At 37.7% G+C, this 16,000-nt stretch overlaps 4 protein-coding genes across 4 annotated transcripts; 3 read left to right on the top strand and 1 right to left on the bottom strand.

Annotated features, from left to right (window-relative positions):
• The first annotated feature begins 651 nt into the window (after positions 1–651).
• On the top strand, positions 652–3,157 carry LOC103865686 (annexin D3). The gene is made up of 6 exons (XM_009143515.2): positions 652–1,553; positions 1,632–1,777; positions 1,855–2,082; positions 2,165–2,377; positions 2,615–2,707; positions 2,811–3,157. The coding sequence occupies exons 1-6, from the start codon at positions 1,478–1,480 to the stop codon at positions 3,012–3,014; spliced, it is 960 nt and encodes a 319-aa protein (XP_009141763.1). The 5' UTR covers positions 652–1,477; the 3' UTR covers positions 3,015–3,157.
• Positions 3,158–3,642: 485 nt separating this feature from the next.
• Positions 3,643–6,424, top strand: LOC103865687 (sodium/pyruvate cotransporter BASS2, chloroplastic). Its single transcript, XM_009143516.3, has 13 exons — positions 3,643–4,006; positions 4,096–4,201; positions 4,487–4,610; positions 4,698–4,739; positions 4,816–4,929; positions 4,992–5,054; positions 5,130–5,257; positions 5,334–5,415; positions 5,508–5,559; positions 5,648–5,745; positions 5,819–5,977; positions 6,073–6,162; positions 6,252–6,424. Exons 1-13 carry the CDS (start codon positions 3,907–3,909, stop codon positions 6,327–6,329), a joined length of 1,236 nt encoding a protein of 411 aa, XP_009141764.1. The 5' UTR covers positions 3,643–3,906; the 3' UTR covers positions 6,330–6,424.
• Positions 6,425–6,607: 183 nt separating this feature from the next.
• LOC103866002 (RNA helicase aquarius) lies at positions 6,608–12,956 on the bottom strand. Its single transcript, XM_009143874.3, is given in 14 exon segments — positions 6,608–7,123; positions 7,226–7,579; positions 7,679–8,833; positions 8,927–9,112; positions 9,612–9,872; positions 9,954–10,028; positions 10,147–10,257; positions 10,415–10,458; positions 10,461–10,645; positions 10,845–11,134; positions 11,225–11,311; positions 11,527–11,589; positions 11,708–11,797; positions 11,891–12,956. Coding segments are annotated over 14 exon segments (3,567 nt in total). The 5' UTR covers positions 12,269–12,956; the 3' UTR covers positions 6,608–6,835.
• Positions 12,957–13,036: 80 nt separating this feature from the next.
• LOC103865688 lies at positions 13,037–15,374 on the top strand. The gene is made up of 2 exons (XM_009143517.3): positions 13,037–14,522; positions 14,594–15,374. The coding sequence occupies exons 1-2, from the start codon at positions 14,154–14,156 to the stop codon at positions 15,125–15,127; spliced, it is 903 nt and encodes a 300-aa protein (XP_009141765.1). The 5' UTR covers positions 13,037–14,153; the 3' UTR covers positions 15,128–15,374.
• The last annotated feature ends 626 nt before the right edge of the window (positions 15,375–16,000 follow it).

Consider the following 16,000-nt stretch of genomic DNA (forward strand, 5'->3'; position numbering starts at 1 on the left):
TTGTCATACCTTCATGTGTCCCTATCTCAAAAGAAACAATTGGTCAACCAAATTAATATATAGCTAAAGACATAGTGTGCCGTTTGCAGACGTGCCCGTAAACAAGATCACGTTTAACACGAAGAGACGACTTCGCAATAATTTAGAGGGGACATAACAGCAGTGTCTGTATATGATTTGCATTTCGCTATCTCTTTTGATTTGATTTGGTTAAACTTATTCGTCAGCCACAGTGCCGTGCGAAGAGTTTTAGGGGTCCAAGGCAAATTTTAAAAATAAATTTATTTACAACTAAAATGAAAACCATTTTACAATATAATATATCACTTTCACCAAATACACAAGTTTAACACTGTAAAAAAAATAAGTTTATGTTATATTATGTCATATAGGAAAAAAACACATGAATTCAGAAGGTTAGTTAGCCTACTATGTGAAAATGGTTTTTTAAAAAAATAAGTTTAAATCACTAGATTAGAAACTATTTTAAATTTTGGGGCCCTAAAAAGTTCATATTAATCGGGGGCCTAAGGCGAATGCCTTTTTCAATACACTGTAGGCACGCCTCTGGTCAGCCATAAGATCCCGTCATTTTCTATCCTCTTAAATCTATTAGTTATATACGCATATGTCACAGAGACAGACATGTTGTTGACTTACAACATAGTTTTTTTGGCTGGAATGTGAATATCATTAAATATGAAAAGTTTAGGTTAGACATTATAGCCTATCTAATCTAAGTGTTTGGTGGCAAAATGGAAGAAGATAAAAACAAGGAGAACATAGTTTATACAAACACAAAATATCCCTATTTTCTTTCTGATGAATGTGCATACACATTGGGATTATTTTAAATTTACACTAAAGTGAAAATTTAATATATTTTTTTAAAAAGTAATAATTTGATTATAATTATGATTAAATCAACAATTTTTTTTATGAACTGAGGCCTTCTATTTAAATGTATAAACCAAAACCAACGATTTTGCAATGGACAATTCGAAGATAATTTCACTAATTAGTTGCACTAAATCAACTTTTAGTAATTTTATTTTCATTAATCTATATAAATGATGATAAACTATATTGTATGGATTCAGACTTTAATTACAAACATTAACGAATCATTAATTAGATTATTAGACTAAGAAATTTTTCATAATCAAAACATTATCTTAAGGAGCTCCTTGGTGGGTTAAGTGGTAACTGGTAAGTAATAGATAGATTATGAAAATAGTTATAGAAATAGTGACTACTAAGTAATATATAATTAATACTGGACCCTCGTAGTCAACGTCTTCTTCGAAGTTCGAAATATTACAGTTCAAACAGAACAAACAAAAGCTATTATTACAGTAACGTCTTAAGGGGTATTTACGTCAAATAAGATTCCCTGATTACATAATTACACCCAAGTAAATAACGGATTCAGACGAAACAAGAGAGATAAAGAAACCAAAAGAGAAACATCTCTCAAATGGCCACCATTAGAGTACCAGACGAAGTTCCTTCCGCAGCTCAAGATTCCGAAACTCTCAACCAAGCTTTCCGCGGTACGTTTACCATCGGTTTCTGCATTTTTGTGTTGTGTGTGGTTCTCTCGAAACAAGATGTATTGTCTGTCTTTGTAGGATGGGGAACAGACGAGAAGGCGATCATACGCGTCTTAGGAAAACGAAACGAGAGTCAGAGAAAAAGAATCAGAGAGACTTACAGAGAGATTTACGGCAAAGATCTTATTGATGTTCTCACCTCTGAGCTGTCTGGTGATTTCATGGTACTAAAACATTGAGGTTATAGATTTTTCTATCTTCTATCACATGAAAACATGAAAACTTGTGATTGTATTCGCAGAAAGCTGTGGTTTTATGGACTTATGTTCCAGCAGAGAGAGACGCAAGGCTTGCTAACAACGTCTTGAATGGGAAGAAGAAAAGCATAGAGAAACTTAAGATCATCGTAGAGATCTCTTGCACAACTTCTCCTAACCATTTGATTGCTGTGAGGAAAGCTTACTGTTCTCTCTTCGACTTATCTCTTGAAGAACACATTGCTTCCTCTGTCCCTTTCCCTCTTGCAAAGGTATACCTTCTTTTGAGTTTTGATTGTTGTCATGAGAAGCTAAAGTATTGATATGGTCTTTTATTGTATAAACTGCACACAGGTACTGGTGACTTTGGCAACTTCTTTTAGATATGACAAAGATATGGCTGATACAGAAGTAGCTACTATTGAGGCCGGTATGCTGCGTGAAGCGATCACAGCGAAGCAACTAGATCATGATCATGTCCTATACATATTAGGAACTCGCAGTATCTACCAGCTCAGAGAAACCTTTGTTGCTTACAAGCAGAGTTATGGGAACACGTTAGATAAGGTGAGTTTGGCTTTCATTTATGTTATGTGTATTCGTTATCTCGAATGAAAATGACCCTAGCATTTGTGTCGGAAGTTCGACTGCTTTCGAACTTCCGGAACAAAACTAATATTACATGTTGTGGTTACGGCACTGGGAGATTACGGGTTTCTGCCCGAATCTCTTGGTTATTTTTTTTTAAAGATTTTATATGTAATTCTTTACTTGATGCTTGATGTTGTGTTGTTATATGGACAGGATGTTGATGGATGTCCGGGAGATGCTGATCTGAAAAGTCTATTACAGATGGTGATCCTGTGCATTGAGTTCCCTGAGAAACACTTTGCAAAGGTACTTCAAAAACATTTGAGCAGATGTTACTCAAGTAGACAACAAAGGTGTTTTATCTTCTTTCCTTTGACTTTTGTGTTTTTTGTTTATGTTTAATTTACAGGTTGTAAGAGACTCCATTGAAGGGTTTGGAACAGATGAAGATTCGTTGACGAGAGGGATTGTGACGCGTGCAGAGATTGATCTGATGAAAGCAAGAGGAGAGTACTTCAACATGTACAATACAAGCATGGATAACGCTATTATTGGTGATGTTTCCGGTGACTACAAGGACTTCCTCCTCACTTTGCTTGGTTCCAACATCTGATCTTTGTTTTTCTTTTAATATTCTTGGCTTGTGATTTGTGTGACTTGTAAGAAAAACTTCTTTTCTCTCTCCGGTTTGAACAAATGTTATAAAAATAATCAAACTACTCTTGTTTCTTGATTTTTAATGATATGTTGTATATATTTGAAAAAAGAACTAAAACTAAAAAAAAATGTAGGTAGAGCCAAATACAAATCAGGCCTGCCACGCCAAAGTGTAGTTCACATGGACGTCACGTTCGGGTTATATTTGGATTGGATTGATATATGTTCGAGTTAGGTTTGGTTTTGGTTAATCATATTTTTGATTAGGAATTTTTTTTTATAATTTTCTTAAAAAGAATTATTTTAAATGCAAATTCATTTTGGATTCGGTTAATAATATTTTGAATTTTTTTTAAAAAAAAAATATTTAAATATTTTACAACCGGACCATGATAGACATAAAGTTGAATATTTGAAATATTTATTTATTATTGTGAATAATCATTTCAAATGCTAATTTAATACGGACCAGATTTGAATAAAATATGAAATCCAATTTTTTTTATTAAAGTTAGTGGGCCACAGAAACAAAACTCAAGCCCAATATTATGATAAGCAAGAATGGCACTCACGTGTCATCTCCAAAACGGCATAAAGTCCGGCGGGAAGGCAGACTATTCCGATGTGACAAGCACACTCTTCGTTAATCAAATATGGTAAAAAGATTTAAATATTTTTCTTGAGATATTTTGTGCAGATTGAGTTTAAAAAAAATGTGTGGCTCTTGTCATCTTCCACCAAATCACACAAGGCTCCAAAAAAAAAAAAAACATTTTCCTCCAGCTTCTTTGGAGTCATCTTCTTTATTTCATTTTCTTCTCTTTCTCTGTGATCCTTAAACCCTTTCCATGGCCTCTATCTCCAGAGTTCTGCCAACAGATGGCAGATTAAGTCATTGCACTTCATGGGTTCCTGTAACTCTTGTGAGGAGAGCTCAAACTCCACCTGGTATATAACATCAGCGATCCTTTTAATCTAACACAAAGTCTCTGGCTTTTTTTGTTGCTGATGAATCCATTTCTCTGTGTTTATTTCAGATTCTCTCAAGTTGTTTCCCGTTAGTAAAGCTGGAGTAAGTTTAAGGATTCAGAACAGTAGTAGACCGTTACGCTCTGTCTTTGCTCTCGAGTCACCTTCCTCCAGGTACTTTATTGGGGACTAAATAAAATTAATCATGTAATTTTCTCTAGTTAGATGCAAGATTTTTGGAGGCCCGTGGTTATGTTTAGTTAAGAAAATTTATTTTATAAATTTGGAAATCTAATTTTTTTTTTTTTTGAGGTCTATTTGTTTGTAATTTTTTTTAAAAAAAATTTAGGGGTCTGTGGCAAATGTTTCGGTTAGCATGACCAGGGCCGACATCTAACTTAGATGTGGGTCAAGTTCAAGTTAGCTTCTTGTTTAACATGTTCGTTGTGAACTTTACAGGAGCAGCCGAGTTGCTTGCAATGCTGCTGCAGATTTGTCAGGTGATGCACCTGAAAGCACTCCTAAGGAACTGAGCAAGTACGAGAAGATTATTGAGCTTTTGACCACCCTTTTCCCACTTTGGGTACCTTTTGATGAACTCTATATGCGTTTGATAATCTCAAAATGGTGAGTGAATGTGATGCTTTCTTTTTTGTTTGTTGGTGTGCAGGTTATTTTGGGAACACTTGTTGGCATCTTCAAGCCATCTTTTGTAATGCTTTCCATGCTTCTTATTTGTTTTATCTATATACCATTGTGTGGTAAGAGTTAATTGTCTTTTTATGTAGGTTACATGGTTGGAAACAGACCTCTTCACTCTTGGTCTTGGCTTTCTCATGCTCTCCATGGGATTAACTCTTACTTTTGAAGATTTCAGAAGATGTTTACGTAATCCCTGGACGGTGAGACCCTATGACTACTCTCTTTGTGACATATGTTTTTAACATTTGGACTCCTCTTGCAGGTGGGTGTTGGTTTTCTTGCACAGTATATGATCAAGCCAGTGTTAGGTTTCCTCATCGCAATGGTATTGTTTCCCTTTTTTTTTTTGTTGTTTGATAGATTGTTGAGGAGCAAACTAATACAAACCTTTTTGTCATAGACTCTTAAGCTTTCGGCACCTCTTGCAACTGGTCTTATCTTGGTCTCATGCTGCCCTGGAGGACAGGCGTCAAACGTTGCCACCTACATTTCTAAGGGCAACGTAGCACTCTCTGTACTCATGACAACGTATATACTTTTTTCTTCACTTGTTTTTTTTTTCGTTCTTGAAGGCCTCTCAATAATATGTTCTCTAATTGTACAGGTGTTCAACCATTGGAGCTATTATAATGACTCCTCTTCTCACTAAGCTTCTTGCTGGCCAGCTTGTTCCTGTTGATGCTGCTGTGAGTTTTTCTTTGTAACTAGAAAGAAGCAAAATAGAATTGTATAACAAGATAGTTGCATCCTGCCATAACAAAGGCTTTTTTGACATTAGGGACTAGCTCTTAGCACTTTTCAAGTAGTGTTGGTGCCTACTATAGTTGGAGGTAAAGTATTGAGCTCAGTGTTTCTAGAACAATGAATTTGCCCATGTTTTCTTATGGACTATATAGTCTTCTTTTATTTGTGTGACAGTTCTGGCTAATGAGTTCTTTCCTAAGTTTACGTCGAAGATTATAACAGTGACACCTCTAATAGGAGTCATTCTGACCACTCTTCTCTGTGCTAGCCCGGTAAGTAAAATTCCATATAACCAGAAAAATTGAATTCTTTAGGAGTGAAAGTAGTATTGACTCTTGTGAAAAGATTGGACAAGTTTCAGAGGTTTTGAAAACTCAAGGAGGTCAACTTATACTCCCAGTAGCACTCCTTCATGCTGCGGCCTTTGCTATTGGCTATTGGATTTCAAAGTTCTCTTTTGGCGAGTCCACTTCCCGCACCATTTCTATAGAATGTGGAATGCAAGTAAGTTAACTTCTCCTACACCAACAAATATATTGCCGTTTGTTTGGTAAGAAGTTCCTTTTTCAAGAAAGTTTATTGTTTTTGGCAAATTGTAGAGTTCAGCGCTGGGGTTCTTGCTTGCACAAAAGCATTTCACAAATCCTCTGGTCGCTGTTCCTTCTGCAGTCAGTGTTGTCTGTATGGCGGTAAGTTTTCATAGGCATTGTTCTTTGAACCAATGTGTAGTTTATGTTTTAGTGGCATTGCTGTAATCATGGTCCATTGCATTATGCAGCTCGGCGGGAGTGGATTAGCTGTGTTCTGGAGAAACCAACCGATTCCGGAAGATGACAAGGATGACTTCAAAGAGTGAAAAGCTAATCTGTGTCTATGGGATTGTCTTGTTTGTAGACATGCTCCCTTGTGTTTGATTAAAGGACATAACACAAGATCTTTATTAAAAAAAGACAAAACAAGGGAGTCAAATTTTTCGTTTGTTTTGGACTTGCCAAGTTAGTCCCAAGACTTGAGCAATAACACAACTCTTAAACTAGCTTGGATGACAGGCGAGAAGCTTGATTTCATCCTTGTCCCAACATTTAAACATGTCTTATCAGATTCTATACGAGTTTCTAAGCAACAACAGTGATATACCGCGCTCAGTGACTCCATATCCATTAAATTTATAATGCTCTATCTCATCACCAACAAAACATTATCATAGATTGATCCTCTATATATAGAGAAATAGAAATCAGTATATGCATCGATGGAATTGTTGTACAATTTAAAATCATTCGAGGTGTTTAGTGATTTTACCAGTTACGTGAAAGGAAACGAAGAAATGAAAACTCAAGGTTTGATCTGCTCTAATTCTCATCAAGCTTTCGCATTCTCACTGCTAAATCCATAGTCCACCTCCATGCCAACCGTCTCCTTTGATGATTCTTCAACTACACCATCTACCACTGGCTGCATCTTCTTCTCAGATTCACCATCTTCACTAACAACTGTATCACTCTCCATGTCGTGATCACCGTCTTCTATTTGTGGCTGCATCTTCATCTCAGGTTCACCATCTTCACCAAGAACTGCATCACTCTCCATGTGATTACCGTCTTCAATTTGTGGGCTGTGATTCTGGTATTGCTCGTACACCCCTTGTGCCTGTCCCCAACAGAAAAACACACACACACACACACACACATGAAACAAACCACTTTCCAAACAAACAAAAATTAGTTATCCAAGCAAGTTTTGAGTCGTTACCTTGTAGAACTCGTTCATCCTATCGTGAACTATGTGTGCCATCTCTTCAACATCATGAACAAGATAAGGATTTCCAACTTCCTCCACCGCACGATCTGTTTACGGTGATGTGTTCTCACTCAGGTTGAGTCCGAGCCGATCGGGTCTTCTCAGAAGAAGCTGAAACGTTGGTTGCAGCTCATAGCATTGTTCAAAGAGAGAGCGGCGGCAGAACACGTACAGACCGAGACGAGCACGTGACATTGCAACTACCAACCTTCTTACATCACGTAGATGTCCAACAAAGCGTGTCCGTACAAGAGACAGCAAAATAAAGTCGTTCTGTTGTCCTTGGAACTTGTCCACTGTAGTCACCTGAGGAAACAACAAAACCAAGACGATCAAAACACCACAATAGATATGGAAGCATTGCACACACACACAATGCATTAACACACGAGAAGGATAGTTTACCTTGCTAGGCGGGCCGATGAAAGAATAAGGAACACAGCGACGGTTGATAACATCACGGACTAAGAGCTTCTGCCCATTATACGTCGTCAATATAGATATCTTATTAGCAGGATATCCTAGCAATCTCATGTATATATAGACACTGACGATATATTCAGCTTCTCCCTGATTTTGATAAAACCATGGAGATGGTGTTGACTCTCCTCTCCCTTCGTAGTCAGGCACATTAATCAACTGATAGTCATATGAGAAACCAGCATTTGCTCTATGGAAGATGGGTGCTTCCTTAACAATGGAAAGGTCTCCCAAGTCTCTGTATCTCCAGTTGTAGAGTTTGGCTAAGCTTGGCCTCGCTCTTCCTTGAGCATTAAGCTCGATATATGGAATACCAAGACGAACAAACCTCGTAAACAGACTCTGATCCATGTGACTGTATTTCTGGAAAGCCATGTTCTTCACCACGGGAGGCAGCTGGTGGTGATCACCAATCAATATACAGCGCTTGAGTCGTGAAACGCCATCTTCTTGTCTCTGAAGCAACATTGGTATGAAAGTCTCGATTTCCAAAATCTGAGCACTTTCTTCCATCAGTAAGTTATCATACTTGAATCCCAACTTAAGAAAGTCTCTCCTCTTTAATGCCGCATGAGTACACGTCATTGCTACAATCTTTGCTTGTTTGGTCATCAGGTAATTTGCTCTATCAGCAGTTGATTTGAGTAGTTCGAAGGCCCTACACTCTTCTAGCTCTTGGAAAACAGTCTTGAGATGAGTGAAACAACCTTTAGCTGCCCTCATGTCTTTCTCAAATGACTCCCCGCTAAAAACAGGTTTAGGCGCGTCTGAGAAGAATTCTTTGAAAGGGAAGCGATCTTGAACAAACGATGGGTTGTTTTCATTTCCAGCACAAGCAGCAAGAAATAGCTCCCAGCGCGAGTAGACATGAAGCAACCAGAAATACCCAGCTGTTTCACACGTATAACCTACATCCTCTGGAAGTTGAAGTGATCTTGCTAATCTTTCAACCTCGCTGAGCAGTTCTAAACGTCGAACAAGCATGGCATTGACACGGCCTTGTCTGCTAAAGTCAAGATCGGTGGCAAGCTCTTGTTCACCTTGACCTAGACGGAGTAGATACCGCGCTGGCACATCCCTCTGAAAAAACAAACCCATGTAACATTTGTCGGTCAGAACCTGTTAAACCATTACTCAATATAACAAAAAAAAACAGAGAGACGCCAATAGTACCTCCATTATCTTCTCAAAAAGATCATTCAAAGCCTGATTTGAATGAGTGATAATTAAGGTCCTTTGTGAAGGACAGTTATGATATAGCACATTTAAGATTTGCACAGCTGTATCAGTCTTTCCGGTACCCGGTGGACGAACCACCATAGTGAGCCCAGGCTGAATACCAGAAATGATCGCTCCAACCTGCAGGACAATAATAAGTATGGTTTGATTAAAAATTGCAACTAAAAACTATTCATCTTGAATCCAAGCCATATGTTTTGGAATATTTTATCAACCAGTAGAGAGAAAAGGTCCCATCATTGAGGTGATAAAAATACTTTTGGAACTTCAGGTAAAATTTTCGCATTAAAATAGAATATCATGGGATTCTTAACTAGATCAAAGAGACGAGACTAAGCCAAATGCTTTACTATTCATTCGAACGAGAATGCACAAAAGTTTATACAGGTTAATAAATTTCAGATATAAACACAATGAGGCCGCATAAAGATGATGAGTAGCATTCTATTTGACTTGATTGTTCTGTAAGGATATGTGAATTCTACAGTGATCAATTTTCTCAATATTAAAAATATGTCACGAATAACAAAGCTGATGAGCATAGCCAGCACAATAACATAGTAACCAAATGGTCCTAATCAAATAGGTGTACTGCTGAGGATATAGAAATTAGTAGTACCTGCGTAGGTGTGAATTTAACTGAGTTCTGCTTCGGCTGGTCCTGAGGATAAGGCCCTGGGTCTGGTGGGGTATATGCCTCGACAATAAGTTTCTCCTTCGGGGACACATCCACCATATCAACATTTTCTGCTGGATCTACTTCAGATATCTTATTTCCAGAAAGAGCATTAGCATTCCCTTTTAGTGTTTTTGGAAGAGTGATTCGAAACGGAGGCCTTGGATCCAGAACTTCAGCACCATCAGCATTTACGAAAGATACCTGCAGTGCACGACTTATGAGAGACATGGAAAAAGAGGCTATTCTAGATCACATCATATACCATAGAAAATAATTAATAACCTCATAATCTGGAAAACTTTCACTGAGATGATTTGCATCAAGGAAAGTATCTTTGAAGTCCACGGTTTTCGTAAGTTAAATTGTAAAGGAACATAAATTTATGAAAAAATAAACTAAAGCCACCAGCAGCAAGATTCCATAATGATTATTTTCACATGTGAACCTACAATAATAAGCCTTCCAGATATAATACCTTTGAGCAGACAACATCCCTTAAATCTTCAAGAGAAAGCGCAGACAATCTCCTCCTAAGATCAGAACTCTTGTGAACCGAACCAATGTTAGCCAAAGACACATCTTGCAACTGAAACAAACAAAATAACAAAAAAAGGAGAACATAGAGAAGACAACCCAAATATTATTAGATAACAAAGACGAAAGCAGATTGAAGGCTTCAAATTCCATCAGTAACATAGTAAGCAAAACTATCTATCTAATTAACCATGGATACCAGGAAATACCTTAGGTATTTTCTTAAAGGCAAGTAGCTGAAACGCCATAAAACGTAATGAAACTGAAGTGCTTCATCATCAGTTAATTGTGTTCCATCATGATCCTTAATCTCAAACTTCTCGTAGAACTGTAACAAGTCAACTAATTGGGCGAAAAGCTTCCCGTTTTCATGTTTGTATAGGACACTCAGTCGACACTTGGCAACAACTGCTATATCCGCCACAAGAGGTCTCAAGTATCTGTAAAAATCAAGACGACGAGATGGAGTAAGAAAAAATAAGGTCCAGTAACTGAATGATACAGAATATGGACACAGCGTATCATGATTAATAACGGAGACATTATCAAGACCAAAAAAGAAACATTTATAACGCAGAATACAGGTTTTGACCTACTACAAATAACTTGCATAGAGGCCCTGATGTGAAATATTAATACCTTCTTGTTGGAAGTTGGTTCAGCATATCAATGAGAAATTCCATGAATCTCTCGCAGTATAAGACAGAAGAATCATCGACCAATTGAGAAACAGCAGTATCATCAACCTCCTCCGCAAAAACACCGTGATCAAGCACCTCGACGAATTCTTCTATTAGGCCTCGAACAAAATTTGCTTCAGGTGATGAAGATGGATCAAACTGCTCCCCCTTTGACATAGCCTCAGCTGCCCACTTCTTCGATGACCTCTTCCACTTTTTTATTAAATCAGGCTGAAGGCAGAGCTCCATCTACAATCGCGAGAATCAAATAATGACATCAAAACAACTACAAAAATACACAATCATCCTTATCAAAATTTGTCTGAACCAATCCCCTACCTGGAAACGTCCATAAGACAAACTGTGCCAAGACTGTAATCCTGCTAGACTTAGAACAGTCTCATTAACCACCCCATCTTCCAAACTCTGCAACATCACGCAGTCACAGATATTAAAAATAAACGTGAAACAAGAGATAGTCCCCGTGAAATACGAATCTTGGCAAGCATTTTAAGAATTGTCCGCGATTACTGCTTACTACATAATGTATTATCTGACCTTGAGCCATGTGCAGCATCAATCTAAATACTTCCTACCTATATTGAAAAGAAAAAAAAATACATTAAAGAAACTAAACAAACCTGAAATGCATTGATCATGAAGACCAAATAATTTGTCTTCTCAGCAATAGTCAACTCTCTTCCCTACAATAGTAATCCAGAGACAACAAGAATTATCTGATACCATGTTAGATTCGGGTTTATTATAGACTTCCAACTTAAAACCAATTGGCAGTAAGTCGATTGACTACTTAACACAAACCTCTTTAAGTCGAAGAACCTTCTGAAGAAACTTCTTAAAAAGATCTTCACGATCATGAAAGCAAATCCAAGCCGCCACATTCTCCCTGAACTACAACCGCACACAAACACACACACGAAGCAAGTTAAAGCTCTCATCATTAGCAATCAACGAAGCACGAGAGAGCAAAAAAAGCCTTACTACCTTCTCGTTAATCATAAGAATCATCGACATAACATGCTCGAAAGAGGCCGCCTCGGGATCGAAATTAGGCCACAGGTAGTTCTCCAAGTACTGGCTCACCTCGAGAACCATCACCCGCTGCAGCGGAACAGGCTTCCTTCCGCCGCCGCCGCCGCCGCCGGCGACCTTCAGCTCCGCCGCGTAAATCTCCTAGACGACTTCCGGATCGAACGGTTTGCCTCCTCCGGTTCGGGTCCAGCTCTCCTCGGCGATCTTCGTTAATCTGTCGTGCTGGATCTCGGATAGAGTGATTGAGGTGCTCGGGAGAGTGGTGGACTCGAGGGGGTACTCGGCGACTCTGTGGCGCTTGAAGTCGGCGACTCCGTAGACCTTCGTCATTCTCTACGCATACAGAAAGGGAAATGGAGAGGAGGAGGATGAGGAGGATGATAGTGAAGTGGGAGTTGAGTTTCAGGGCTTAAGCGTCGCCGAGGAGAGACGAAACTCGTCGACGGAGAAGATAAAAGGCCGTGTTAGAGACCGACCCGACCCGACTGAGTTAGTTTACGGGTATATGGGCCTGGGCCGATATTTGAGCTCGAAGTATTTTTATACTTGGATGGTTAAAATAATTTGAAATGGCCAATGATTTATTGGGTCTTAGATTAGCGCTGAAACTGAATATACTGACGATATAAAATGGTAGAGCTAGGTTTACTTATACAAGTTACCTTGGTATATGCTTAGACATTCTCCGATGTGTTTCCTTTTTAGAAAAAAAATAGATTAACTCTAAAATACAGATGTGTTTCTCTCCGATGTATTCCTCTGTTTTTGTTTCTAAAAAAAAAATATTCTTAAAAATTTTATTTTTATTTTACAACAAGTACTTTTTATTTATGAAAGTTAAAAATCAACTCTATTTAGTTTTAATTTTTATAAGATTTTTTTATAATTATAACTTTGTTTAAATTAAAGTTTCATTATAAGATTGTTTGGTAAATAAAAAGTGTGATTTTATGTTTATAAAAACTGTATTTTCTTATCAATTTTTTTGTTATAATTATAAAATTTTAAAAGTTGAAGGGATGTTTTGAAAATAAAAAAGTATACGTCTATTATAGTGGAATTTTATTTTTTCCTCTATAAATAGAAGAAAAAATATCAATCTCTATTTTAAAAGGTGAATATAGCAATGAGTATGAGATGCTCTTATGAAAACATTTATGCAAGTGAAGGGATGGTTAAAGAAAAAAAAACGGCAAGATGACTTTTGATTGTTTGCTTACAAGTTAAAAGCCCAAATTTTTATATTTTTGAAGTTTAAAATATTTTTGTAAAAAAATCTTGTGTTTTAAGGATAACACATTTTTTTGTGAAAGGGATAAAACATCTAATAAATAAAAAACAAGGAGCAAAAGAGAAAAAAAAATTTCTTAAAAAAAGAGAAAATGTTTTTTTCTTAAAAAAAGAGAAAATAAATTACAACAATCGTTTGAACATTTTTTTATTTGACACCTTTTTTGTTTTCTTCACTTAACTGCATTGCTTTATTCCTGCTTTTAATATTAGAAAACAAACGTGACGTATAATCAACTGTTAGATACCTTTTTTCACGAGAAAATAAATGTGTTTGATTGCGTGTCAATTAGTATCTCGTTTAAGCTTCTAGATTAAAAAGAGAAATCAAACGATGAGATTAGCAACCCCTACAAACAAGTTACGGTATACGGATATACTGTACTAAAAATAGGCGAATATACTTTCGTACAAAAGCAAAAAGTACGAACTAAAACTACGGAGGGGCATTTCCGTCATCTTCTTTATCAACTTATTCCGGGTGGATCCGTTAACAGACTCCGGCACAAGTGGAGTCGCAGACACGTCCGGATCTTTGTCACTTACGAAGAACCAACACCCTTAATCTCACGACACGTGTTCCTGACCGTCTTCGAAGTTACTAATTTTGACACGTAGGACAACCACGTGTGCACTATATCCTTCCTCTTTATAAAAACCGAACACAAAGCCTTATCCTTTGTCTTCTTCTTCGTTCAGTTTCAGATCAGAAAGATTTTGTTCTGTTTTTTTTTTTTTTTCGTTTTCGAAAATTCAGTTTTTCTTCAAAACTAATGATCACAAAAAGCATAAAGCTCTAACGTTCTCGCGTCGTCGCGTATCTCGGTGACTTTATTACCGTATCTAAAGACTTGAGAATAAAGCAATCTTTCTCCTCTTTTTTTCTTATATATATATATTTTGGCTCAAGTTCGAAACCATCGTAATGCCGTTTCACACGAAGATCCAACCGATCGACTTGTCGGAAGATCTACCGACGATGAAGCAAATGCCGAAGTCGCGTTTGAAGCGCCTCTTCGAGCGTCAGTTCAGTATCAAGAACGCCACCGTCGGCGAGTTCGACGCGCCGCCGCTTTCTAGAGGCAACTCCGGAGATTTCGAGCCTAGTTCCGTCTGTTTAGCGAAGATGGTTGTGAACTTCATGGAGGATAACAAGGAGGAGGAGGAGAAACAGAGGTGCGGTCGTAGCCGGTGTAGCTGCTTTACCGGGAGTGGAACAGAGAGCTCCGACGACGAATCTGAATGGTCGGATGATGTCAAGTGTTCGTCTGGTGAAGCTTGCGTGATGCTCAAGGTATGTTCTCTAGGTTTTTGCTTAATAAAGAGTAAAGCAGAAACCTGATGGATCCAGATTCGTTTTTGTAGAGTTTGGTTCTGTGTACGAGCATTAGCGAGAGGAATGTAATGGCTGATGTGAGCAAGATTGTGGAGACAAGTAACCGTAAAGACCAATCTTGCTTGAAGAACCTGGTCAGTGTGTTGGTGAGGTTAGGTTACGATGCGGCTATATGCAAATCTCGATGGGAGAAGACTCCTTCCTATCCTACAGGGGAGTATGAGTATGTGGATGTTATCATGGAAGGCAAAAGACTGTTGATCGATATTAATTTCAAGTCCAACTTCGAGATTGCTCGTGCGACCAAGACCTACAAGTCGATCCTGCAAACTATTCCTTGTATCTTTGTAGGCAAAGCGGATCGGTTGCAGAGGATCATCATGCTTCTATCTAAAGCGGCAAAGCAGAGTTTGAAGAAGAAAGGACTTCATGTGCCACCGTGGAGGAGAGCTGAGTATGTTAAATCGAAGTGGCTGTCTACTTACGTTCGTGGAGAGGAGAAGCAGGAAACGGTAGATATGTTGAGTGCATCGGGAGGTGGTTCCATAGTCTTTGGTGTTTGAAGATTGTGTGGAAGCTTTTGTTATAATGACATAAAAAGCCTCTAAGAGAGGTGTTGTGAGAGATAGGAGTGTTCTGAGTCCCTTAATAGTTTTTTTGATACTTAAGGGTATGAACTGATGAATCGCAGTGTGTCTCCCCTTGTCTTTTCTTTTTTGGTGTAAGGGAGACTGTGTTCAGACTCTGTGACTCTGTCTTCGCTTTTGTGAGATTAATGGATTATAATAATTAACCAATAATTGTTGCACCTATTGGTTTTAATAAGACATTCAGAATCCTTTGAGAAGATAAAATGTTCCTATGTATTTGATTTGCTGATTTAGTATGGGAGGCTCAAGAAGAAATTTAGCTAATATGAACTGAGAGAATATGAACATAGAAAGAAGAGGTTAGGTAACATCATGAGGCTAAATACATCATTAATTACCATGATGGGTTGTAATATTTTAATCTGGTGCTAGGAGTTTTTCACCTTTTCTTAAATAGTTCACCAATATTTTTCACCTGCATATAGTTTCACTGCTACATGTACACACGGTCTCAAAGTCTTAGCAGAGAAAAAAACAATGAAAATTCTTGGCAAAGCTAATGGCCTTGAATGGAAATTGTTTTTTTTTTAGGTTTCACAAATGAAAGATGATAAAGATTTGTAGAGGAAAAGCTGAAATGAGATAATATCAAAGCGAAGACAATTCAAATGTAATGGCGAGGCATAAAGCTGATATAGAAGTAAAAAAGAGAGGAATCTAGAGAAGCACATCATCAGAGTTAGTAAAACTGGACCACCTAGCTAACAATGTGGTCCATTTCACCTAGTTCACAATAATCTTTTAGCTTTAGATTAACTGATTAAGTAATAAAGACATAAACTTCCA

The sequence above is a fragment of the Brassica rapa genome, chromosome A04, assembly GCF_000309985.2.
Source record: "Brassica rapa cultivar Chiifu-401-42 chromosome A04, CAAS_Brap_v3.01, whole genome shotgun sequence".
Taxonomy (NCBI): domain Eukaryota; kingdom Viridiplantae; phylum Streptophyta; class Magnoliopsida; order Brassicales; family Brassicaceae; genus Brassica; species Brassica rapa.

Coding starts and splice junctions, on each gene's coding strand:
- LOC103865686 (XM_009143515.2), top strand. CDS start 1,478: ATGGCCACCATTAGAGTACCAGACGAAGTTCCTTCCGCAGCTCAAGAT. Junction 1,554..1,631: donor TCTCAACCAAGCTTTCCGCG/GTACGTTTACCA, acceptor CTGTCTTTGTAG/GATGGGGAACAGACGAGAAG. Junction 1,778..1,854: donor AGCTGTCTGGTGATTTCATG/GTACTAAAACAT, acceptor TTGTATTCGCAG/AAAGCTGTGGTTTTATGGAC.
- LOC103865687 (XM_009143516.3), top strand. CDS start 3,907: ATGGCCTCTATCTCCAGAGTTCTGCCAACAGATGGCAGATTAAGTCAT. Junction 4,740..4,815: donor GCATCTTCAAGCCATCTTTT/GTAATGCTTTCC, acceptor CTTTTTATGTAG/GTTACATGGTTGGAAACAGA. Junction 6,163..6,251: donor TCAGTGTTGTCTGTATGGCG/GTAAGTTTTCAT, acceptor TGCATTATGCAG/CTCGGCGGGAGTGGATTAGC.
- LOC103865688 (XM_009143517.3), top strand. CDS start 14,154: ATGCCGTTTCACACGAAGATCCAACCGATCGACTTGTCGGAAGATCTA. Junction 14,523..14,593: donor AAGCTTGCGTGATGCTCAAG/GTATGTTCTCTA, acceptor TCGTTTTTGTAG/AGTTTGGTTCTGTGTACGAG.